The sequence below is a fragment of the Meles meles genome, chromosome 6, assembly GCF_922984935.1.
Source record: "Meles meles chromosome 6, mMelMel3.1 paternal haplotype, whole genome shotgun sequence".
In the NCBI taxonomy this organism is placed as follows: Eukaryota; Metazoa; Chordata; class Mammalia; order Carnivora; family Mustelidae; genus Meles; species Meles meles.
This window is the reverse complement of record NC_060071.1, coordinates 130,520,449-130,547,512: the sequence shown is the minus strand read 5'-3', so window position 1 is coordinate 130,547,512 and position 27,064 is coordinate 130,520,449. Positions and strand designations below refer to the sequence as shown.

Below are 27,064 nucleotides of genomic sequence, written 5' to 3'. Positions count from 1 at the left end.
AAGGATGCTACTGACATCTTGGACAAGACAATTTTTATTGTACAGGTAGTGCCACAGGAAGTATTACTCCCCTCTCCCCCAAAAAAACAAAAAACCCATTCCGGACTGTAGCCGACTAAATGCCAAAGGTGCCCACTAGTCATTAAGACAAACAAACATGGCCCCACACATTTCCAACTGCTGCAGGTGGGTAGGGAGCAGAGGAAAAAGGGGTGTTGGAGTAGGCCACTGAGAATTCACATTTACCAAGTACCAAATACTGTCCCAGGTAACATGAAAAACACAAATACAATACTGTACAAATATTTAGCATTAAACTTTAATATCAAATAATATAAAGTTCAAACTGACTAAATGTTTTGTTTTATCCAATTTTTTATGATTTTAATTGTATTTATCAAAATACTCTACTTTTCAAATATCACCTATTTAAAATAAACAATGCAGTACTATTTTCATCAAGAGTAATCACATTAATACTACTGACAACAATCAAGAATACTGAATTATTACATATTTATTTATTTTGCTTAGGAAACAGAAGAACTCTTTATTTTTATAACATTATTTTCTCTCCAACACAGTAGCTATTATTCTGACAAACTTATTTCATTAATCTTCTGCCAGGTCTCTGAAATTAGACATGGAGAAAATTCATTTTCTATTCCCCAAATGGCTGTAATGTACACATCTATAGAGCATATTAACTAGATTAATATAGTATTAGTATTAATCTGTATTCTTACTCTGCACTTTGCAAGTAACTTTACACAGAGACTCATTTTTCCAAAATCCTGTAACACATTGTTACCATCTCCTTTTTACAGAAAACAAACAAACAAACAAAAAAAGAAGAACAGTAAGTTAGATAATTTATCCAAGACCACCAACTAACAGCAGGCAAAGTGGTATATAATCCAGGCAGTCTGACTTCTGTGTTCCCAGTCACAGAACCTGGACCCTGAGAGTGAAGACTAAGTGTCTTTTAAATTCTACACCCTAGACCCCTTGCTTGCCACATCCTAATCCTAGCTCTGGTCCAAGTTTTAATCTCTACACTGTATTGCTGCTATCACAGCAGGTCCAGTCACAACTCTGGTCCCTTCCTTTTTCCTGGTAAGGATTATATACGTCATCTGAAGACAAAAGGCCTTCGTTAAAGTCTGTACTATTTGCTAAATAATCTTATCAAAGCATATTCCTTCTGAGTCTATTTTTTGACCTATAAATTTGTGATTAAATCTATGGTTTCCTGGCAGTTTGCCAGGCTAGAAATTTGAAGGATTCTACTTTCACAAAACATCTAGCTCCTGAATAAATACAAGAAAACTGCATTTCTGGGCTCCCTTGAAATGGAGTTGAGGCACAGAGTTCCCCCCAAGGATAAATGAAGTAGAGAATAAGGGATTATTGTTCAAGTTATGGCCCAAGTATTTATATATAACTAGAGTATATTTAGAAGAGTGGTTCTCAATCTGAGGTGGTTTTGCCCCCCACGGACATTTGGCAATGCAGAGAGACATTTTTAGTTGTCAGAAATGAGCAGTACTACTGGCATTTAGTGGGCAGAGACCAGGTATGCTGTTAACATTCTACAATGAACGGAACAGCTCTCTGCAACAAAGAATTAACAAATGACAGTAGTGCCAAGGCTGAGAAACCTCATCTAGAGACCAATAAAAACTGAGTTTCAGATTTGTCTCCAACTGAGGAAATTTTTCTCACTTTATTTCATTGAGAAGAGAGGCCAAGTTTTATATGTACTTGCTATTTAGATATGGGTAGGTCTGAGTGTAGAAATGAGGATGATTTTATCATTCACTTTAAACAGGATCTGTAGACTGTCATTCCCATTCATAATCACTCAAATCCAAAACACAATTTACATTCAAATACAAATTAAAGACTGTCAAGACTATGTTTTAGGTGTTTTTTCTATCTCCCATAGTTTATACATTAAAGTAGGTCCAAAGTGTTTCAAGCGATAACCTCTGAGAACTGGATTGACTTTTTTTAATCGCATCTCTTCCAGCATTATCTAGTTAGACTTCAAATTACATGCACAGTCCTTACTCATCTTAATTCGTCATCTAATTCACCACTGTATCCTTCAGCAGTGGTGTAGTTTTTGGTAAGTCTGTGAAACAGCCATAAAGTGGCAAGAAGGGGTTAGAACTAATGACAAAGTCCTTTGTAAATCATAAAACACAAAAGCAATGTTAGTTTTTGTTAGCAAGATGTCTAAACCTGTAGAATATAATACAGTATCTATGGGGCACCTAGGTGGCTTAGTGGGTTAAAGCCTCTGCCTTAGGCTCCGGTCATGATCCCAGGGTCCTGGGATCGAGCCCCACGTCGGGCTCTCTGCTCAGCGGGGACCCTGCTTCCTCCTCTCTCTCTGCCTGCTTCTCTGCCTACCTGTGATCTCTGTCTGTCAAATAAATAAATTAAATCTTTAAAAAAAAAAAAAAAGGAATATAATACAATATCTAGCTGACACACATGGTGATTTATTTATTTTTACTTTTTAACACATGGTGATTTAAATTGCAATTAATTATAATTAAAAATTTAGTTCTTCAGTTCCATTAACTACATTTCAAGTGCTTAATAGCCACATGTCGCTAGTGGCTACCATACTGGAGAGTACAGATACAGACCATTTATCACCACAGATAGGGCATATTCTGGAAATTCTGAGATCTGAAGAAATTTAGTAAAGAGAATTAAAATAACATAAATTCCATTTAGTGTTAACAGTGTACTTTCAAACCCAGTTACAACCCACCATAGAAGAGTATGCCCCATCTGAAAAACAGCAAAAATATTAAAGTACTTTGTTCTGTTAGGTTCTGGAACCATGTTTGTTATTAACTAACTTAATTAAATATTTACTGAATACCAACTACATATGCGAGGCACTGTGCTAGAGGCTAGGGATTCATAGTCGAATAATTCACAATTTTTGTCATTAAAAACTAGCCATCAAACAATGTATAAAACATACATAATATTCATATATTAAATACATTATGTATCTATTACACTAATATATTTGAAAAATCAAGTGTAATAAAAATAGAGTTAGATCTATTTAATCCCAAAGACAGCTCATTCTCTTTGGAGAATGCTTTGATGCTACTGGGACCAGTAGGAAAAATCAATTCCCCACACTTTGTGAAAAGCAAGAGTAGATAACCAACAACCAGGATTGACTACCAGTTTGATTTAGAGTGGATTAAAGACTTTGAGGCTGATTTTCTACATGTTTTTTTAATACTAGAACTCTTTTTTTTAAAGATCTTATTTATTTGACAGAGATAACAAGCAGGCAAGAGAGCCTGCCGAGAGAGATTGAGAGAGAGGGAAGCAGACTCCCTGCTGAGCAGAGAGCCCAATGTGGGGCTCGATCCGAGGACCCTGGGATCATGACTGGAGCCGAAGGCAGAGGCTTTAACCCACTGAGCCACCCAGGCTCATCTGCTCAGCATGGAGCCTGCTTCCCTCTCTCTCTCTCTGCCTGCCTCTCTGTCTACTTGTGATCTCTGTCAAATAAATAAATAAATAAATAAATAAATAAATAAATAAAAACATTGACTGTGATTACTGATTTGTACACAGTCCTCAAGGATATTAATACCCAATTTTTAAGCCAGCAGTTCTAAAACTTTTTAGTCTCAGGATCCTTCACTGCTATCAAAAATTACTAAAGACCTCAAAGAGCTTTTATGAAAATTTTTTTAAGATTTTATTTATTTGACAGAGAGAGATCACAAGTAGATAGAGAGGCAGCCAGAGAGAGAGAGAGGGAAGCAGGCTCCCTGCTGAGCAGAGAGCCCGATGCGGGACTCGATCCCAGGACCCCGAGATCATGACCTGAGCTGAAGGCAGCGGCTTAACCCACTGAGATACCCAGGCGCCCAGCTTTTATGAAATTTTAAGTACGTTGGGTATTTTGTTTACAAATTCATTTAAAAACAGCAATGTATCCATCACATGTTAACATAAATAACACATTTTTAACAAAAATAACCAAATCAAATTTACTGACAAATAGTTTAAAGGAAAAATAGCTGGGTTCTCCTATCTGCTTCTACAACCATCTTATTGTTTTGGTTGAATATATGAAGAAAATCTGTCTTCCCACACAGTTGGGAAAAGAAAAAGTATTCAAAGTGATGGTTTCTTAAAAGTTAGCTACAATGTAAAATCTGAAACCACACACCAACGACCTTTTCATACTCTTAGATTAAAATCCATTCATTTATCTTTCACTTTGAACAAGGGATTTTGCAACATAATGCACCGGTCATTTGGAAAATATAAGTTCAGTAAATTATGTGATATTTCAAACATTAACACATTTCATTAAAGGTATCAAGTATTCTGATTTCTTAACATTAACACTGATCTCTCATCTTGATTCTTCAATACACATCTTTTTTAAGATTTTATTTATTTGACAGCGAGAGATCACAAGCAGGCAGAGAGGCAGGCAGAGAGAGAGGGAGAAGCAGGCTCCCCACTGAGCAGAGAGCCCCATGAGGGGCTTGATCCCAGGACGCTGAGACCATGACCTGAGCCAAAGGCAGAGGCTTAATCCACTGAGCCACTCAGGGACCCCAGTACACATCTTTTTTAATATTCACTGCATCAAAATGGGAAGCATACATAAAGCATTGTGCATATGAAGAGTTACCTCAAAGAAAAGTACTTGTGCATTTGAGTAGCAAGTTTAATTGGCCACTTTTCATAGAACACAACTTTTACTGAAGACATGACAAACTCTGATTATTCAGATGGGCATTTGGCCAACCTCACTGACCTCCTGAAAGAATCTGTGGGGAAACCTTAGGACTTCACAGACCTTATTTTGAAAACTACTGTTCTGAGCAATAAAGCAAAATAGTCAATGATTTCATGAGTTATTACAACACCAAGGAAACACAAATGTTAAATAAAAATATCTAATTATCATTGTGTAAGTCCAAAGAAATCCAAGAGACAGAAAGTCAACTCCCAGTGTAAACTATATCATAAACCTAGTATTTGGCCTACATTAAAACAAACAAACAAACAAAAAAAAACCTTAAGAACACAAAACTATTTTATCAAAGCACTTATTTAATCTCCATAGCATACTTTTTAAGATTTTATTTATTTACTTGACAAAGAGATCACAGGTAGGGAGAGAGACAGGCAGAGAAAGAGGGAGAAGCAGGCTCCCCACTGAGCAGAGAGAGCCCATGCAAGGCTCAATCGCAGGACCCTGAGATCACGACCTGAGCTGAAGGCAGAGGCTTAAGGGTGAGCCACCCAGGCACTCCCATAAATACATTTAAAAATACAGGTACAGGGTGCCTGGGTGGCTCAGTGGGTTAAAGCCTCTGCTTTCCGCTCAGGTCATGATCCCAGGGTCCTGGGATCGAGCCCAGCATCGGGCTCTCTGCTCGGCAGGGAGCCTGCTTCCCTTCCTCTCTCTCTGTCTGCCTCTCTGCCTACCTGTGATCTCTGTCAGATAAATAAATAAAATCTTTAAAAAAAAAAAATACTGGTACATTAAGACCATTAAAAAAGTAAAACAAACAAACAAAAAAACTATACCTATGTTAAATAATTAGACCATAAATATATAATGCTAATGGTCCACTAATAATAGTGAATGCTATTGCCAGGCACTGTGCTTAATAAGGTTATAACTTATATGGTTATTGTATTTAATCCTCAAAACAAACCTATAAGGCAAGTCCGACCAATTCCTGTATCACACATTATGAAACTGAAATACAAACAGTGTGCCTAGGAGCAGAGGAAGGATGGATGGTGGAGCGATCTAAAACTAGCATCCTTCACCTATCCACATACTGCCTCCTCCAGCAAAGTTGAATGTTCACCCCATGGAAAAATTATGGATCAGTCTCTGGCTGAAGAGAGGATTTTAAGGGGGGGGGGGGGGGAGAAAGCATGACTATTAAAAATAACAAAGAGGCAAACTCACGGTTTTTAGTTCCATCAGAACTTGTTCATCAACTCCGTCATCCAAAAAGATGTCTCTTACATCATTAATAACATCTTCAATCACAGATCTGTACAATTTAGGCTTCAAAGGAAAAATAAAAAACTTGAAAAAGATCATTTTTCACATATTCCAAACAATCATTTTTCCAACTAAACAAAATTTATTTTAGAAGCTATAACTTAAGATATGGCCATCCTAACAAACACCATTTGCTTCAATTAAAATGGATTATTTTACGACTGCATATTTTAAAAGAAGTCTTAAAGACTAATACAATTCAAAAACAGAAGTCCTTACGCATACAAGGTCCACACAATTTCCAGTTATAATTTCCTATGTTGTTATAATCAAAACACCTAATATGACCCAATAAATAGCCTTATGGGTTGCTTATGTCTGGTTCCTATTATTCCTCCCTTTGTTTGACTCCTGTTAGATCTCACAACCTCCTCACTAAGACTTAAACTAGAGAACCTTACGTCCAGTCATTTGCCTGATAATATCTGCAACCTAATTTAAAAATCACATAATTTCTATTTTCTGTTAACCAGTCTGTGCCTTTAAGCTATACCATTAAATTGTTCATATACCCACAATAACAGGTCTCAAAGCCCCAGATGAACAAGGCACACTGATCTCTTTCCCAGGATTTCTTTCCTTTAACAACTGCCCAAACGATGCTATAAAACAAAATCATGAACAGACTCAACGTTTATTTTTCTAATTATTAATATTACTACTATTGTTGGTATTACTTAGGAAGGGTTGGAGGGGAAGACTGTTTCTAGAAGGTTGCCAGAAGAATGAAAGGAGAAAAAAATGAGAAAACACTTTCAAAAGTATAAAGTATTTTTTAAAAATCAAAAGGTAATGGACAATAATTTGCCCAACCCCTATCTTATTTTTAACACGTTAGGCAATAAGTTTGCATGTCAGTATGATAGAACTAGAGCTATCTTGTTATAAATCCTATCCATTATCACACACAATTAAGGTTATCAGCCTTTTTCTTTTAACGTTTGTCATTATTCATGTTTTATAACCTGCTTAAAATAAGAATTACTGGTTCCCCAATAAAACCAAGGGTTTGCTCTCATAACCAAACCTCAAGCAGAAACGCTTCACTAGCATCTCTTTCAGAAACATTGTTATCACAGGAGAACCATCTAAGAAAATGCGTTCTTGCACTGCCAAAACTACAAATAATGAGTTCCTCTGTATAACTTACCTCAACCATTAAAATTTGTTCCTTTTCATCACAACCAGAAAAACAATTCATATACCTGGGTTCTGACCTTTGCTATTCCACACACTAACCTGCTTTATTTTACCAAATTTACCTCTGTAAACTATTAAGTTATTCATGTGCAAATTTGGGACTCTATAGGATCTCATTTTAACATTCTGATTCTATATATAAGGAAATTGTCACTGACTATAGGTATCACTTTATCTATGCAGATTTAACCACTGCATTACAAAAATAGCATTTAAAAAGTGGCTTTTTTAAGCCAATAATGATCCTTAATGCACTATAAGGTGATGGTATAATTTTAAATTGTTACTATGAATCTTAAGTTGATGATATAAATTATTTTTTTCAGCAAACTGGACATTTGGTGTTTTCTGAAGTCAATCACTCTTCAGCTTAAAAATCTTCAGCTTGGAGATCCAGACATTTACAGGTACAAAACTTGCTTTCTTCTGGCACTCCCTATTTAATGAATTTACCTTTAGTATTTTGCTTATGCACCTTAGTTAAGCCACAACTTGACCATTTAGTGGATTCATAAAAGCACTATAAAGAGAAATGTGTATTCTTCATGACATATACACAAACAGAGAGCAATTTAGCAGAATTCTTCCTAAGTTGATAAGCCCCCATAATACTGATGAATGGGGGGTATGTAGGGACTATCTGAAATAAGCAATTTCCAAGTTATTATTTAAAATACTAAACCTTACTTGAGCCAAGGTTTTTGCCTTTTACAAAATACAAAGTAATTTAGGTTTGTCCTGGTTTTAAAAACACAGACATTCCAAACTGGTAAATTAGAGAACCATGACTGTCACTACCTAATGACTATCTAGAAGGTTCCTTTCAAAAGTGTTAGTTCCCTGAGGGAACATTGGAAAATAAATCAGATTAACATCCATCTAGGATATTAATATCCAAAGAAATAAAAAACACTGCCAACTTACAATTTTAATTTTTTGACAATCCAGTTTGCACTAAGCCTCCTCACTCTCATTACTCACGATTCGTCTATACATAAGTGGACCATGATGGCGGGGGTATAGCTCAGTGGTAGAGCATTTGACTGCATAAGTGGACCATGGACATAAGGTCCTATGTCGAGGCTTTAAGAACTTGAATATTTCTTCAAAAAGCTTTGTCTCCAACATTTATTACAGAAAAAAGGCATATTAGAAGCTTTACTTCTAACATATTTTCTGAATACTTGAAGAACAGAACATTACCAAAGTCAAGTACCCTGCAGCTAACGGTTAATGTAGGAAGCTTTTTTTTTAATTCCCGACAATAACGCATTTTCCAATACAAAAACGATTAGACATCTGAGCTACAGTGCTGTTTAAAAGCAAAAATAAAAAGGGCCAGCAATTTTATTTTCCCCTAACAAAGACAGGAAACCCTAACTGCTGCTTCAAAACAACAACAAAAAACTTGGGACGCTGAAAGCGGCCCTGCTGGGTGCGAAATTACAGTGCAAGCAAAGGACCTAGAAATAAACTGAGCTCTGCACACTCCTGCCTCTCGCCTCGGGAGCACGCACCTCCCAGCCCCGCTCTCAGCAGCTCTCACTATTTAAAGCCGGATCTAGTGTTTAAATGGAGAGGCGGTGACGTAGGCCTGAAAAGCACCTTCCCATCCTGGCAGAGTCTATATTAGAGAGCGGCAATGGCTCTATATAAACAGGGCAGCCAAAGGGAGGAGGACCACAAGGCTCAGGGACTGAAAAGCAGGGTAAGCGGCCGCAGCCATGATGGATCGACCCGAGTCGCCAACGGTACGGAGTCGGGCGGCCGCGGGCTTATCCGCGGCGTTTGGGACCGGGCAAAAACGTGTTTTATTGTCAGAATAAAAATAAGAGTGGGGTGGACTAGTGATCACATTGCGTTGGTGACTGACAAGGTTATTTATGTGACTGCTTTTTGCAAACCTACGTGATCGCAAGTAACCAAAAAGGGACTAATGGGGAGAAGTAGGCAAATTTCAAGGCGAAAGCAGGGGCACTTTGACCACTGTAAGCTTTTTTTGTTGCTTTGGTGCTTTTGCTAGTGGAAGATACGAGGGGGGTTTTGCTTCCCCTTCGCCATTTTACCGATTCGGAAGGAACCGAGATAAGTGCTTTTCAACCTTCGTCCTTTTTTTTTTTTTTTAAAGAAATATAAAATGGCCCCAGTGAAGGCTCCCTAAGCACAACCGCCAGAAACACCCCAAATGTCCCCCAAAGTAGCCGTTCACCTTCCACTGCATTGAAGTGGACCACGGCGGGTCTGGGGGACTCGCCTAATTCCCCAGACGCGGTTTTTGTTTTGAGGCTGCTCGGGGTGCCCTTCTCGAGCCGGCGCTGCCGGGCCCGCTTCAGGGTGGGGGAAGCGGCGGCTTCCCACCCACCCTCCCTCCCGGCGGCCGGGGTCTGGGACCCGGGCCGCGCGCTCGCCCCGGCCCAACGGCCTCTGCGGCCCGAACCGCCCCGCGGCGGCCCCAGGCCCCGCCGGCGCCCTCGCCCTCCCGCCGCCGCCGCCGCCGCCGCCGCCGCCGCGAGCCCGAGGCGCCCCCCCGCGCCCGCCGCCCCGGCCCGCTCCGCCCGAGGCGGGAAGCGGCGGCGGCGGCCGCGCGGGCGGCTGAGGAGAGTAGAGGCCGGGAGTCACCGCCGTCCCCGCCCCCGCCCGGTCCGGCCGTTGCTGCCGCCTGGACGAAGCCCCCGCCGGCCACCAAACCACGTCCTTACCACGGTGTTTGTATTTGCCGAGTTCGCCATTTCCACACACAACACAAACAAGAGGGGGGCAAGCCCGAGAAAACAAGATAAAAACAAAACCAAAAAAGAAAAAAGAAAACCAAAACACCCGGAGGGTGGCCCAAGCCACCGCAAGATTGGGGGTAAAAATTTCAAACAAAATCGAATCCTGAAAGAGTAGAGGGGAGCGGTGAGAGGAGGAGGAGGAGGAGGGGGGCAGTCCTCCCAGAGCTAAAAACCTCGAGAATCGCCCTTAAAAAAAAAAAGCCACGACCCTTTTGGGGTCCAGGGGGCGTTGCCCGCTCCCCACCCCGCGCCAAGGAGGGAAACCACCACCGGTCGCCGCTCCCCGCGCCGCCGCTGCCGCCACCGGCTGCAGCTCCAGCCGTCCGGTCCGCCCGCTTCTCCCCTTTATATAGTGAGCCAACGAGCTGCGCGAGCCGCCGCCGCCGCCGCTGCCGCCGAGAGACAGGGCGGAGGGGGAGGGAGGGGCGGAAAGGGCGGGGGCAGAGGTGGGCGGGGTTGAGCGCGAGACACCGCGAGAGCCGCCTGCGCAGGCGCGCCGGGGCGGAGGCCGCCGTGGGCCGCGTCGTCACGCGCCGTGAAGGGTGCTGGGCGGGCGGAGCCAGGGAACTGGAGTAGTTCTATCAGCTTGCCGACTCCCCAAGTCTCGCGTGATCACGTGGTTGCCACCCAGGCGGAAGTGTTCCACAGCTCTTTTAGGGTGAGGGACTTGCAAAGCACTGCTGGAAAAGACTTGAGTTTTGGTGACACTGGAGTCCAGAGTTACCTGGGACCGGCTCTTGTCAGGTCTTTCTGCATCTCCCTGAGCTGGAGAAGCTAGGAAATATGGAAGGGGTTGTGGCAGCTGCCTCGCTAGCAATGGCTGTAGAGGACCGGTCACGTGTTCCCGCTTCCGGCCCCGGGAGTGCTCGGACTCCGGGCAGAGTTTTAAGTGCGGAGTCATCTCAGCGCTTGAGTTAGTCACTGATTCCAAGCTCTGAGGCTTCTGTTCCTCTTCTGAAGGGTGGGCCTTCCCCCTACAAAATTGTGTACGTCTTCCTGAAGGTGAAGAAATCTGATTTGGGCCCACTGTTAACACATTTCAGGATTAGTAACCCCCTGAACTGAGTTGTTTGTCTCCCCACTACAGCTAAAAGTCTCTGGGCTTAAGTTTCCCAAGTGTCGGCCATCTACTAGCCTACTAGTACTTTAAGTGACTTACAATGGTGGTGGGAATGCCAAACAAAACGAAACAAAATACGAGCCACCGGATTATGACAGCACGATAACGTTCTCCCCCCCCTCCCGCCACCTTTTTTTAAATACTGCCAAAATTCTGTAACCATACGTCCTGCGTGTAATGACTAGCATCTGAAATACTTCCCCTTGACCCACCAACTCTTGTGGCCTCTCGCTGCGAGAGAGCGGGCAAAAAAAGTCCATGTCTTGAAGTATAAATCAAAAGGCGTTTGACCTGCTCTGCTCAGGCAAATCCCGCCTTTATGGCAACATTTCGCGCAGAACAGAGAATGCTCTGTTTAGAAGGCAGAACTCACAGTACCTAATTCTCTTGTCCCTAGGAATTTTGAGAAACATGGAATGTAGTCTGGACAAGTGAGGGAGTTTATCCTCATAAAGCAAAACGAAATGTCAAAGTTGTATGCAGCTAGCTGAGAGCATATTTGGAAAATATCAAAGAGAGGAAAAGATGCAACCTGCCAGGACCTGAAGGAAGAAATTAGAGAAAGCAGAGGCCATTAAGACTCAGAAAATGGGAAGTTGTCGGTATGTTTGTGATGGGCATAGAGAATATCAATTAATTTTGAGATTTCTTTTAACATCACCTGCCTTAAACCAGTTGCATTTCAGTTCCCTGCACAGCTTCCTGAGGGAAGGCACTTAAAAAACCGTCCTAGGAAATCTTAGTGTTCTTGATACATAAAAATAGGATTCCATCACCTTTTGTAATTCTTTTAATATTCAGGTGACCATTAGCCCGAAAAGTTATACTAAACAGTACCAATACTGGTAAATTTCATCATTTATTAGGACTTCTTTTTACCTCTTTATGTATGCATACTACCAACTATTTGAGCTTGGTATCTCTCACCTTCCACCTCATTTTCTCCTCTCACCACTTGATAGTCTTAACTAAATGATAAAATGTTTTGCCATCAGTTAAGATAAAGACCACTGCATACAAAACATGGGTTTGAATCTATGAGATTTATTCTCCACAGACTTATTCCAGTGGGATTAGTCACCATTTTGCTCTGATTGAACCTGAACTATGAAGTAACAAAATACAGTTATTGGATTAAAAAGACAGAAAACCCCATCCTGGACTCCTTAAGAACTTCCTACTTCTTGGAGGCTCTAAGATGGCCTCTGTTTTTACACACTTTAAATTGCAACAGTGCTGAAGCATTTAACTAATATTAACTAATATTAACCCGGATCTCTTCCCTTCTCTTTTCATTGTGCATGGATTCCATTCTAATTTACTGTTTTCCATTCCTCATTTAGTTGTAATATATTGTAATATGCCTTCAATCACTATATATGTGGGTCAGCCACTTTAGTTACAGAAAGAGACATTACCTGATCTTGCACCAAAATAGTCTGAATAATTTGGTCTGAATGATTTGGAGACTACAACTGTTTTTAATTCACAAAACTGGAAATCTGTGAATAGAAAGCTCCTCCCATGTAAGACTAGATTTAGCATTATATGTAAATTGTTTTTATCTGATCTTTTTCTTGGGGAAGGGGAGCTTGAACAACTTTTCTAATTTTAGCTGTTCCTTGTACCATGTATGAATCATGAATCATTTATACTGCATATTCAGCTTACAAACTCATACTTTGTAACAGCCATATGCTTAAACAGATAGATACTTATAGTGCTCTCTTTCTTTGTAATGTGTCTTTTATTTATTTATTTATTTTTTACTTCAAAGTGATTTGTACTGGACAATAGCAAGTTACTTCTTCCTTTTAATGTTAATATTCTGCCTAAACACTGAATAATTGCCAAACAAAAGAAGCAATGGGAAAATTTAGTGCTTAAATTTTAATATACCATAAACAAAATGACACCAAACCTTATATGTCCAAACATTAAAATGTTCTACTCTCCAAATGACTATTTTAGCAACAATGCCAAGAGAGAAAAAAAAAAAAAATCTAAAAAGACTGCTCATGGAAATTCGCTTGAACTAAAATCTCATTAGGTAACTTACCTTCAGTTTCCATGTTCTTAAATAATAGATAGATAGATAGATCAATAAAAGTAATTATCTGGTATATTTAGGAAGCATGCAGCCCTTATATGCTCAGTAGTATTGGGCACTTTGGGAGAACACTGAAGTGAAGAAGAAAGATCTTGTAACTCAAGTTTACCAATCCTAGTGAAAGTCCCTATTGTTTAGTGCATAGTTATAGTATTCATTCAATATATTAAAAGCACTGATGTATTTCAGTACGACCAAAAAGAAGTATATTCAGAATTCATATATTTTTTAGGCCTTTACAAAAGCAAAACGAAAAACACCTGTTGATTTCCATATGCACTGATGTTTGATGCCGTGTATAAAAAGAAATTACTGGCCACACCAATGACTTTATACATATGAGGAGGAGATTTTTTTAATTCTTTTTTTTTCACTGTTCTCTTCCTTTTCGCTTACAGTTTAAAATTGCTGCTTCATGTCTTAAAACAGCAACTTACTTGCAATTATTTTTTGTATATGGAAATATAAGGCAGTTAGTAGTGGCTTAGCAAAAATAACTTAGTGCAGAGTCTGTGCAATCATGTTTGACAATGTCATTACCTTACTGTGAGACGTTCTGCAGTAACTAAACTTCTCTGTGCTTGATAAGACGAAATAGTAACCACCACCTATGGATTGTTGGGAAGATCAAAGGTACTAGAAAGTGCTTTGGTAAGTATTGGGTGGATGTTTTTATTATTAACGGTAAGTTACGTCAACAACATCAAAGCAAGGGGAAGTTCTTTTTAACACACTTTATAGAACACTCCTATGGTTGATGATTAATTTATCCAGAGAAGTTTGGCTAAATTTTGATAACTTAAGTGGTGAGTATACAGAATAATTTTTGTATGTAAATATAATATATGCTGTTGTAAGATAAGATTCCATAAGCCAAGGGGCACCTGGGTGTCTCAGTCAATTAAGCCTCTGACTCTTGATCTCTGACTCTGGTCATGATCTCAGGGTAGTGAGATCAAGCCCCATGCTGAACTCCACATTCAGCGGGGAGTCTGCTTCTCCTTTTCTATCTACCCCCTCCCCCAACCCCCACTCATGCATGCTCTCTCTCAGTCTCAAATAAATCTAAAAAAAAAAAAAAAAAAAAAGATTCCTTAAGCTAAAGGCTTAAAGAATTCATGATCATTGGATATAATTTGGATATAAGGATCCCCGTTGGATATAAGGAATTCCAGTATCATTGGAATTCATCAGGTTGCTTGGTTACACATGTACAATTATACCTAGCAAAATTACTTTTGAATTTGTTTATTGATCCAGCAATGCCAATTCTAGGACTCTATCCCACAGACATAGTAGCAAAAATATGAAAAGGTATATGCCCAGACCTATTCAATATAGGACTGCTTGTAACACTGAAAGAAAGGAAACACCCTGATATGTCCATATAAGGAGATTGGTACTTGCACACAGTGAAATACTATACAGCTGTAAGAAGGAATGAGGAATATCTCTATATACCACTATGGACAGGATACAGTGTTAAGTGAGAAAAGCAAATAGAAGTGTTCTTTGTATGCTACCATTTAAGAAAATAAAGACTATAAAAATGTGTGTACATACACTTGCTTAAATTTAAAAATAAAAAGGAAAGATAAACCATAATTTTTTAAAGGAAGGTTACCTATAAGGACAAGGAGAAAATATGATGAGAACAGGTATAGAAACTAGGCTTATTTAAATATATTCTTTTTATTTTACTCTGGAAACCTATTCACTTAATTACAAAATGAAAATAACTTATTTATAAGATAAAATTAATTATAATTGGTCTCAAAACTAAAATAAAATGAGGGAAATAAACCTAATAGTATATTTCATAACACACAGAGAGGAACCTTTCCAAGTGACCTTAAAACAGTAATTTGGGGCACCTGGGTGGCTCAGCCCATTAAGCATCCTGCCTTCATCTCAGATCATGATCCCAGGGTCCTGGGATTGGGTCCCACAGGTCCCATGGGTCCCACCAGTCCCATGTCAGGGTCCTGCTAGCCTGCTTTTCCCTTTCCCTCACCCCCTCCCCACCACTTGTGCTCTCTGTCTCAAATAAATAAAATATTTTTAAAATACAGTAATTTGACTATACATCTGTAGGGACATATTTTCTAAAAACAAGAAGAAATATAAAAATTTTTTTCACTCTTCTCTGTATTGATGTGATAATGTTTGTATATGTATTCTGGCTTTTTAAATGTGAAATGTGAGATAAATAAAATGAATAATGTTCTAATGATAGCATCTTAATCATTCTTGAAAACCAGGATTCCCTTCCCAACATTGAAGAAAGGAAATGCAGATGTAAGATACAAGTGGATATGTAAAAATTCCATAGTCCTGAATTTGAATTAGAAGCATCGTGGTCCATTTTATTGTATTTTTTACCCTGCCTCTGTAAAGGCCTAGAACTAACCAACCCAGTAGCAATGTGTACACCTAAAGCCTAAATTATGGCATTTCAAGACCAGTACTCCTTGGAGAAATGTCTCATTCTGGTTCTAGGTCAAGACCAAGAAATGTCTTTTTTCTAAAAAAACAACAAAACCCAAACCCAATGTTTTAGCATGTAAAATATACATAGCTCTGAAAAAGCCTAAAGACAGTGACCAATCTAGCAACTATGAGCATCTCTAGCTCCCAGATAATAATCTTGAAATATTTTCCACTAAAAGGAGTCAAGGCTCCTTGAAGATATTGCTGACTCCAAGATTTGAGCAAGAAAAATATCAGCTTGAACCAGATGAAATTGCCAATGATTGCCCAACCTAATACAAAATGAGTCTAGAATATCCTTTCATACAGATCACAATGAAGATGTATTAGTCTCCCTGGGCTATTGTAACGAAGTCCCACAAACTGGGTGACTTAAATAATAGAAATTTATTTTCCCACAGTCCTGGAAGCTGGAAATCTGAAATCAAGGTGTCAGCAAGACCATGCTCTATCTGACCCTCTGAGAAGAATCTTCACAGCTTCTCTTGATGGCCTGCAGTCCTGGGTGTTCTTTGGCCTATGGTTGCATCACTCCAATCTCTGCCTCCATCTGTACATGGCATTCTCCCTGTCTTTACATTGTTTTCCCTCTAGGCATGTCTGTCTCTGTGTCCCAAATTCCCCTTTTTGTAAGGATGCCAGTCCTGTTGGATTAGGGCTTATGACCACATTCTAACTTAACTGTCTTTGAAAGACCCTATTTCCAAATAAAGTCACTTTCTGAGGTACTGGGATTCAGATTCCAACATCTCTTTTTTGGAGGACACAATTCAACCCGTAACAGAAGATACCAAAGACGGCTCATGTCCTGTAAAGAGAATTTAGGAGCCAACATGAAGAGGGCCCTATTGGCCAAAGGTGAGACACTTTGAGTTCCAATAGGATAGAACTTGGGTCTACGTTGGTGGTATAGTGGTGAGCATAGCTGCCTTCCAATAGGATAGAACTTGATAGCAAGTTGAAGTACATCAAATATTTAAATCCATTAATTTATAATACTATTAAAAATGAAACTTCTAATTGGTCACTATTGGAGGATGCTGGGGAATTAACTCTGTATTTTGAAGAGTGATAAATGAAGAAAACTAATTGAGCACTTATCTAGCCTTTCCTACATGGACTGTACCACTGAGTACCAAATTGTGGATGTCTTGGATTGAATGTGACCCCCAAAAGAAAACATCCATGTCCTAATCCTCAGAACCTGTGAATGTTACCTTACTTGGAAAAGAGTTCTTTTTTTTTTAAGGTTTTATTTATTTATTTGCTTTTTTTTTTTTTTTGAGAGAGAGAGAGAACAAGTTGGGGCAGCGAGAGAGAGAGAGAAGCAGACTTCCCAGCTAAGCAGGGGAACCCAACACTGGTCTCAATCCCAGGACCTGGAGACCATGTCCTAGCTGAAGGCAGATGCTTAACCAACTGAGCCACCCAGCTGCCCCAGAGAAAGGGTCTTTACAGATATAATTATGTTAAGGAGTTTGTGATGAGATCATCCTGGATAACCCTGGTAGGTCCTAAATCTGATGACAGGTATCCTCATAAGAGATATAGGGAGGTGAGCAAAAAGAGGAGGAAGAGGGAATATAACCACGGTGGTAGAAATTGGAGTGGTGCAGCAAGTAATGCCAACAGCCACCAGAAGTTGGAAGAGGCAAGGAACAGATTCTCCCCTAGTGCCTCCGGGAGGAATGTGGCGCTGCCAATACCTTTATTTTAGACTTCTGGCCTCCGGAACTGCAAGAATAAATTTTTGTTGTGTTTAAGCCACCAAGTTCATGGTTATTTATTACAATGGCCTTGGAAAACTAATACAGTAGATGAGAGGAAGTTTCTCAGTAAAGAAGTATTCCGACTAGTAAGTGAATAAAGAATGATAAAATATCACCATTTCACAGCCTCAAATGAATTGACATGGAGGCATTAAACACTGGCATCTGCTAACATCACAAAAAGAGGAACAACCAGATGTATGTGGTTCCTGATGAAGAACATGCTACAACCAATAAGGTAGTCTTACTTTTGAGGTCACCACCCAAAAATAGAAACCCTGGATCTGACTAGGCTTATATATCCAACTAGCAATTTTCAAAAAATACAGAGGAGGCAAGGACATTGCGAACTACATATCTGGAATGCAATCAGCAAAACCCAGATGCTGGGAAGCTATAGGACAAATGGTCCAATTTCTCAACAAATAAATTCAGGGAGAGAGAGATACCTGTAGATTAAAAGAAACTTAAGAGACATATCAATCTATCACAATGTGTGGAACTTACTGGCATCCTAATTCGAGTAAACCATAAAAGAAATGAAAGTTATGACACAATTGGAAATTTGTAATTTACTGGATATTTGATGAAATTAGAGTTACTGAATTAAATGAAATCATTCATGTAAAGTGTCAAAAGTAAGTCCCGTGAAGCTTTATTTTACACTCAGTGATGGTTTTCTCCAGATGGCTTGTCTTCCAGTCGCAAAACAGTTCATATCCCCAAGAAGGCCTGGTATTGTGTTATAAAAGTAATTGATGTCAAACGCTGTTTAATTACATGGATTATCTTTCTCTGATTCTTGGACCTCAGCCGTATATACCTTATCTTGGTTCACGAGTTGAACAGCTGTGATTTGGGACAGTTAAAAATGGTGAAAATTAAGGTGCTCACTGATGTATTTATAAAAGCATTCTTCTAGCAAACAAAATCTTTTTTTTTAGAGGCTTTATTTATTTGGGGGGGGTGCATGAACGAAGGAGGGGCACATGGAGAGGGAGAAGCAGACTTGCTGCGGAGCAGGAAACCCACCTCCCTCAATCCTAAAACCCTGAGATCATGACCATGATGACCAGAGCTGCAGGCAGATGCTTAACCAATTTAGTCACCCAGGTGCCCCCAAATTATCTTTGATTTACATGCCAACTTTATCTTCTTATTCATACGTCTTCAACTTGATAGAGGCCTCTGATATGACACATAATTCTACATAGATAATTTTCGAATAAAACACAACATAGGCAAATCTGTAATTTATCTACAAACCCTGTCTTAGAGAATTATTATGTAAACTGGAACTAGATGGACCATTTTCAATTCTCCAGAATCTACCTTCCTCTGATAGTAGAGGTCGTACAGCTTGTAAAAAGGGAGGGGGCAGAAAGACTCTCATAGATTCCAGGCCCAGAATGGGAGTACTGGTCTTCCATTTAATAGTTTCCTGCGAGAAAATCGAGGGATGCATTTCAAATACCTTGTTGTGAACAAGGCTCTGGATTAATGTTGTACGATGTTTCTTCAAGGCAGTGAGATAGCCAGCAGGCAAAACATAATAGATGATTACACAGGAAAAATGGAGATTAAAAAAAAAACGAGGAATTTGCCATTTTGTGTTCCTGCCAAGATGAGAAGCAATAATAATAATAATGGATTTACTTTAAAAGCTTTAATCACAGGGTACCTCCTTTAAAGCTTCTAGCAGTCCAATGAGATAAGTAATATAATCCCTTTGCTGTGGATGGGAAACTGAGACTCACCTTCAGCAGTGACTTGTCCAAGGTCATATTGCTGTTTACTTGTGACATTTTAGAGGTACAAGTTCAAGGCTCTTTCCACCTGTCTTAGAAATAAGAAGCTATCAGTCCAGGAGAATGCAAAGGTTTTGAGTCAACTCACCTTGCTCCTTAAGTTTGTCAAATGTATGTTAATTATATAATGCATTAAATTTGATTTGGGAGTAGAGAAACTGTAGTTTATGCAAAAGCTTATGAGACCTGAAACTGAGACTTTGCCCTGATTAAAAAAATCGTTTTCATAAAAGTGTCATCAAGAAGCATGTATTAAATCATTTAAATAACTAATTTCTCTGTTTTTACATCAATTGAAAATCATCCATTTCCCATTTTAAGTAGCATCTACTCAATTACTGAATTTGTCAAGAACAGTCATTTTCTAGCAAGATTCTTTATAATCAAAAATTTATGTCTAGCTTTATCATTTATCATGCTTTCATTAAACAAGAAAATAAGGGGTGATGGTTAGAAATATAATAATATTTATAACAATAAGATGGCTTATTATTTTACCTAATAAGCCAGTGGCATAGCTCTGATTCTGTAGATAAAAAATATATTAAATTAGGCATGTGCTGATGTCTTTGCACAATAATAAATCAGAAGAGGCAGTATATATTGAAAGGTATAGTGGTGAACTTTGCAGCCATGTACACTAAGATGCTTGTTCTCGCAATGACCACGGGCAAGTTACCTCATCTGTGAAGTGGCAGTTTCGTAATATTACCTACTTTAGAGGGTTGTGTAATGATAATCCATGTAAAGCCCCTTAGCATGGTGATTGCCACAAAGTAGGTCCTCAGTAAGTATTAAAGACCATAACAACAACAACAATAATAATGCTGTTGGTACAGAAAATGAAATAGGTTCCATTTTGTCCTTGTCTTGATCATGTTGAGCAGTGGAGCAAATGTGAATTAGAATGTACTTCTGAACTGAGTTTACCAATTAAGCAAAGCCCGTCCTCTCTTTTGGATGTGTAAGAGTTTTTTTATTTTTTCCATCTGTAAAATTAGAATCAAAGAAGCAATTCCAAGTATGAGATGAAACACATACTATACTCAGAATTAGTAAATTTTTCACCAGTTTCTTTGAGGTTAAATCATTTGAATAACTGATTTCTGTTTCTAAATCTGTTGAAAATCATCTATTTCCTGAAATGACTCAGACTGTTTAAAACTAGAGGCCTTATATAAATCTCTAGTCAAGAGATATAATTGCTCATTTGCCACGTGTAGAATGCATTACCATTCCTCAATAAATGTTAAATGAAATGATAGATTTTCCAGCCTTCAGATATATTATAGCATTTGATAAAGACAATCAATACTGTCATTTGGGCACAGGAGGACAAAATACACCTGAGCCCAGATAGAACACAGAACTAGGAACCCACAGTCTATAGAGTGGTGTTTCATTTCTTCTTCATATATTTTGCAGCACCCTTAGGGATATTTATCACTAACTATCATTTTATTTTCCAAGGATAGAATTCATTACATAATCACTTATTAATTTTCTCTAATTTTAGTGAACAATACAGTCAATTCCATATCTCTTCTTCCTGTCTCCCCTTTTCCCTGAACTTACCTTCCTTTCTCCTTCCCTCCCTCTTGCCTCTCATTGTCTCCATTACTGTTCCTTTGATTTTCTTTTTCCTTTTAAATAGACTAGTTACAGAATACCAAACATAGCCTCTTTTCAGTGCTCTTAATGTGTTTTCTTCCTTCCAATATTGGCTTAAAAAAATAAAATCAGGGAGTGGAATTCTTGTTGCTGAACTTTGGGCACAAGTAAGTGAGGCCTGCTGAGAACAGGACTCCTCTAAAACGCCGAATAATGTCTGGAAGGCTGTGGTCCAAGGCCATTTTTTGCTGGCTATAAGCAGGGTCTCCGCAACCAGAGGGAGCACACAGCTCTTCTTAAAATCGAAGGTGTATATGCTCGAGATGAAACGGAATTCTATCTAGGCAAGAGATGTGCTTATGTGTACAAAGCAAAGAACAACTCAGTGACTCCTGGTGGCAAACCAAACAAAACCAGAGTAATCTGGGGAAAAGTAACTTGTGCTCATGGAAACAGCGGCATGGTTCGTGCCAAATTCCGAAGCAAACTTCCTGCTAAAGCCATTGGCCACAGAATCCGTGTGATGCTGTACCCTTCAAGGATTTAATTTAATTTAATTTAATGAAAAGTAAATAAAGGTGTAGATTTGTTCTCTTGTAACAAATAAATAAATAAATAAATAATCAAATCAGAATTTCTGTCTGACTTTTTAAGAATGTGATTGGATAGTGATTATCAGATACAGACCATTTTCAAAATCTCTATGTTCTTAGTTTCCGTATTTAGCCACTGATTTTTTTTCCTGAACCAATCATGACATTCAAAAAATATTTTATTGGAGAGGAAAAACAATAATAAAACAAGAAAAGTTAAATTACCCAAAGCCATCAAATAAAAATTATATAAAAGAAAATATGAAGCCCGTGTATTTCTGTCTTTCCAGTCATACCTTTTGATCACGCATATGTTTTTTCTTATGCCCACAAAGCATCTCTGGCTATAGATAGATGATAGATCGCTAGATAGATAAATATAAGTACACTTTGTTTTTTACCAAAAAAAGGATTCATGCCTTAAATTTTATATACAACTTGCTTTTTTCTCTTCTTTTTTTCTTTTTAGAAAAAAGGATTTATTTATTTATTTGAGGGAGAGAGGGAGAAAGGATCTCAAGCAAATTCTATGCTGAGCATGGAGCCCGGCATGGGGCTCGATATCACAACCTTGAGATTATGACCTGACGCAAAACCAAGAGTTGGATGCATAACCAACTGTACTACCCAGGCGCTCAGTTTGCGTTTTCATAGACCCAGAATATCACAGACCTCTTTCTAGACCAGTAAATTTCATGTTCTCAGGTGACTGTAATGGCCCCCTCTGTGGGTACCCAAAGGAATATTAGGGCTGTTTCCTTTTTTTTTTTTTTTTTAAAGATTTTTTTATTTATTTAACAGAGAGAGAGATTACAAGTAGGCAGAGAGGCAGGCAGAGAGAGAGGAGGAAGCAGGCTCCCTGCAGAGCAGAGAGCCCGATGTGGGGCTCGATCCCAGGACCCTGAGATCATGACCTGAGCGGAAGGCAGCGGCTTAATCCACTGAGCCACCCAGGCGCCCCAGGGCTGTTTCCTTTTGTGCTATTTTAAACATTGCTGCAACAATGTCCTTGTGAATATTCCTTTATACCCTTTTGCTATTATATTTGTAGAATAGGTAAGTAGAAATGGAGGTGATGGGTCTCAGGATTTTTACATTTTAAATACTAATTGATAGTCACAAGCTACCTATAATAGGTTGTCCCTACTCTCTCTCTGACTTTATACAGGTCCCACATAGCTGTCCTGTAAAGTTGAGACCATCTCCATTCTCATTACTCGGGAAAAAGGAATTTTTAAAAATTTGTTCCTGTATCTTTCTTCACATTACACACTTAACAATGTCTTTCTCCACTTACGTTTTTTCCTTTCTAGAGAAATCCAGCTCCTGGAAGCTTTAATTCCTTCCATTATTTGCCCCATCCTTGTTTCTCTATACTTATTTTTGTAAATTATTTGCAAAGTGGTAATATTTTATGTAATTTTTTGGGTATTGTGCTTCAACGGGCATTTTAAAGGGAATATTAAGACATATTTTCACAATGTTCTTTGTTCTTGGCTTATTTTCCTTTCATCCATAAAGAAAGACTAAAGCTGTCTGTAATTCCCAAGATCTGAAAATATTCTCCTTTCTTAATTTTGTACATACTCCCACTTAAAAGAAGGTATTATAGGGGGACCTGGGTGGCTTAGTCATTAAGCGTCTGCCTTTGGCTCAGGTCATGATCCCAGGATCCTGCGATGGGGCCATGCATTGCATCGCATCACATCGGGTTCCTTGCACAGCAGGGAGTCTGTTTCTCCCTCTCCCACTCCCTGTGCTCCTGTTCCCTCTCTCACTGTGTCTCTCTGTCAAATAAATAAATGCAATCTTTTTTTTTAATTTTTAATTAAAAAATTTTTTTAAAAAGAAAATGTATTGGAGCACCTGGGTGGCTCAGTGGGTTAAAGCCTCTGCCTTCGGCTCAGGTCATGATCCCAGGGTACTGGGATGTCGGGCTCTCTGCTCAGCGGGAAGCCTGCTTCTCCTCCCCTCTCTCTCTGCCTCTCTGCCTCCTTGTGATCTCTGCCTGTCAAATAAATAAATAAATTCTTAAAAAAAAAAGAAAATGTATTATAATTCAATTTTTGCATGTCTGATTCCCACTAGACTTTTCTTCCAATTATTCAATGAATACTTATTGAGCAACAGGCCCTATTCTAAGCCATGAGTGTATAGCGTGAGATAAAACAAGCCAAATTCCCTTCACTCATAAATCTCATGTGGCTGGCGAAACAGACAACAGACAAGATAAGTAAGTAGAATATTATATGTTAGGCGTTTGTAGAAATCCAGGTGAGAAGAGTAGAGATAGATTCATTGTGTGTTTTGCAAAGGGATCCAGTAAAGCCTGCTGTGGGTAGAACATGGGGTTTTAGAAAAATGAGCAATCAGAAATGATGCACAGGTTTTTGTTAGGTAACTGGGAAGATGTCACGGCCATTCAGGTTGGGGAAAATTGAGGGAAAAACATGTTTGGTGATAAAAATTGTTCTGGTTAGGTTTAGCTGTCTGTTGAGCATTCGAGTGGAGACATCAAATAAACTGTTGAATACAAGTTTAGAGTTCAGCAATTTGACCTGGAAATAAATACCGGGGAATCATTTAGCATATATAGGTACTTACAGCCATGGGGATGTGTGAGATGGTGTGAAGAGTGTAAGGAGAGAGAATAGAGGCATTTTGACATTTAGAGGCTGGACCAAGGAGAAAGAGCCAAAAAACAAAAACATAAACAAACAAAAAAAACAAACCAAAACTGGGAAGGAGTTGGCAAAGATGTAGCATACAAACCAGGAGAATGAGAGTGAGGGTGGGAGGTGGTTGTGGATACCAAGGTTAGAGAATGTTGCAAGAAGAGAGTAAAGCTGCCAAATGCTGCTGAAAAGCACAGAAGAGAAGATAGGAAAGATCTTAATCTGTCAAGTCAGAAGACATTGGCAGAAGCCATTAGAGTGTAGTAATGGAGTAATGGAGATGGAAGACAAATTGGAGTGAATCGAGAAGAAAAGGTGAAGTGAGAAAATGGTGAGAGCAAATACAGCTTCTCTGTATCTCCATGGTCAGAAGTAGCAATCAGCAGTCGGAAGACAGACTTCTCATGTTGTGAGGACATGGTCCTTTGTGTCTGCTGTTGCTCCTGCAAGAGCCAGGGCTGGGAGATGGGGGGTGGGTAGCTGCTAAGAGCTGACATTGACAACCTCACTGCACTTTACTGTCCAAGCCTTTGCCTGGAAATTGCAAGCTTTCAATAGACTCCAGAGTTCCTACATGGTTATATCAGATTCTGTCAATGCAATGGATTGTCTAGGTGGGGAGACAAGATTCCTGGTGCTTCCTACTCCACCAGCTTCCCAGAATCCTTTCCTCGAATGATTTTTTGAAGACGGGATTTATTAGAGACTATTTCTGGGAATAATCAATGGGGGAAAATTCATAATGATACAAGAGAAATCGCATATTATTGCAGTCATCACTCTTTGAGAAAGGCCAGTGAGGATAGGCTTCAGAGCAATAAGGGAGGCGTTCATCTTTGCTGGGAACAGGAAGCTTCCATATACTGTAAAAGGAGAGAGAGGATGAGAACAAAGAAAGTTAGAATTGGTGGTGGAAGTGTGTAGGTAAGTTGATAGATTTGGTGGTAGGAAGGAAAGGAATTTCCTATGACTGTTTAAAAATGTTCGATAAAATACAAGGGCGAGTTATCAGCTGAGAATGCAGTGTAAAAAGTGGGAAGGAATTGTTGAAGTTTTGAGAAAAGAGGAGAAAACATGAATTAGTCTTTTTTTGCAGGCACAACATCAAGGGTATCTTTAAAAGTATATAGGATTGTTATGGAGAATCAATTGTTTTCTTGAGATTTAGGATAAGAATCATCATGGCTATGGTGCTTTTCTCTGGTGTCAGTCAGCTGCTTGTGGGAAGGCATAGAGTACGTAGATAAGAGGCTTAATTAATGTGACAAAGATTACTTACTGTTCCCAAATATCCGTTTTTCCCTTTCTCTTAGTGGTAGAATTCCCTGAGTGTTAGCTGGTCTTGCCCAGCAAGAGATTACATTTTGAGCTTCCTTTGTGGCTAAATGTCATCCTGTCCTTACATTTGATCCAATGCATATAAGAGGTGATGTGGGCAACTTCTGGAACATCTTCCTAAAGAGTAAGTCATGTTCCTTGGGCCTCAGCAAGTCACTATTGTCAAAAGTACATATATGACAGAAAACCAGCGAAAAACCAAGTAGTAATTCATAAAAGTTTATTGTGCACACACCAAAATACAGTTTGCAAACTGGGAGCACTCAAATCAAAACATGGAATGAGCCTCAGGGTATATGGTTAGAGGACAAGGTCCCTTCTACAAGGGGTAGTTTATATAGTGGGAAGGCAGTGTTTATTTATACTTCCCAGTGATTGGTTATAATAGAATTTTCTTAAATAACAGGGAATTGGTCAGTAATGACCTCATATTAACCTTGGGAACCTGTTCAAGTTTTGCTTATGATTTCCAGACACATTCAAGAAATAACTCAGGTCCAGTTAGTCTTCCAAAATAAGCTAAATTAAGCTTTGTATGAAGGTCAAGGAGATAGCAATATTTGGGGTTGTAGTGTCTGATAGCATGAACACGATTCAAGTTTTGAAGAGGAAGGAGAATGATTTATGAAGCAAAGAGGATATCTCACTTCTCTCCCATCTTCAAGCCCACAGGTATCTGGTATAAGAGAGAAAAACCACATCCTGTTGCAAGGACTGCAGGGCAGTGAGAGCATGTGGCTGGAAGGGGACAACAGTGTCTCAGTCAGGTTGGAAATGAAGGTGGATGGTAGTGAAGGGACTGTTCAGAGAAGATATTATAGATAAAGAGTACTGATGACAGGTCTTGAGTCTTAGAGGCACAGGAAATGTTGAGGGAGCTAGGGAGGAGTGTAAGAAGGGTTGTATTCTTGGATGAATTGGGGTGATGGGTGAAAACAGTTGGAATTTCTAGTGGTTCCTGAGGCTAATGGAAACATATATTGGCATAGTGATCCTAAGGTCCAACTAGAGGAAGGTCAGGAATTGGTTTAAGGTGGGAAGCACAGAAGACCCAGCACTCTTGCAACCAGCTGAGATCTAGCACCTAAAGAGCAAAGACATCTTCTGAGACTTTGGTCTCTTGGACAGTTGCAGTGATGAGCCAGCCACAGGAGCAGCCGAGTCACTGGAAGCTCCAGGAACTCTGTTACTTCACAGTATTTAAGGTCTCTGGGCTTCAATTTCTCAATGACATGGATGGGATGGGGATGATAATGGTACTTATTTGATAATTATGCAATAGATTGAATTAACAGCTCTAATTCCTCACCCCTCCCTATGTGTACACCCTCTGCCTGTGACTTTGCAGTAATACTAAACAGATGGATCTGATTTCTCTCCCTGTTAATCTCGGTCTGGTCATGTGAGTCCATTTGGCCAACAGAATTTGGTAGAAGCGATGGTGTGCCATTTCTAACTGTAGGCCCTAAGAAGCCCAAG

The 27,064-nt window shown here is 39.3% G+C and overlaps 1 protein-coding gene and 1 pseudogene across 2 annotated transcripts in view; one reads left to right on the top strand and one right to left on the bottom strand.

The window, feature by feature from the left end:
* The window catches only part of GTF2A1 (general transcription factor IIA subunit 1), a 45,647-nt gene extending 35,193 nt beyond the window's left edge, over positions 1 to 10,454 (bottom strand). The window contains exons 1-2 of one of the 2 annotated variants that reach the window (XM_046009681.1): positions 9,997 to 10,454; positions 5,999 to 6,100 (exon numbers count right to left, since the gene is read on the bottom strand). In XM_046009681.1, the coding sequence (XP_045865637.1) occupies positions 5,999 to 6,100; positions 9,997 to 10,026 (132 nt within the window). In that variant the 5' untranslated portion in view covers positions 10,027 to 10,454. Of the gene's footprint in view, positions 1 to 5,998; positions 6,101 to 8,221; positions 8,290 to 9,996 lie in introns of those variants that run through there. The other variant, XM_046009682.1, reaches the window with a different exon arrangement.
* A 10,691-nt stretch (positions 10,455 to 21,145) lies between these two features.
* Positions 21,146 to 21,541, top strand: LOC123944517 (annotated as a pseudogene).
* Positions 21,542 to 27,064: the final 5,523 nt, after the last annotated feature.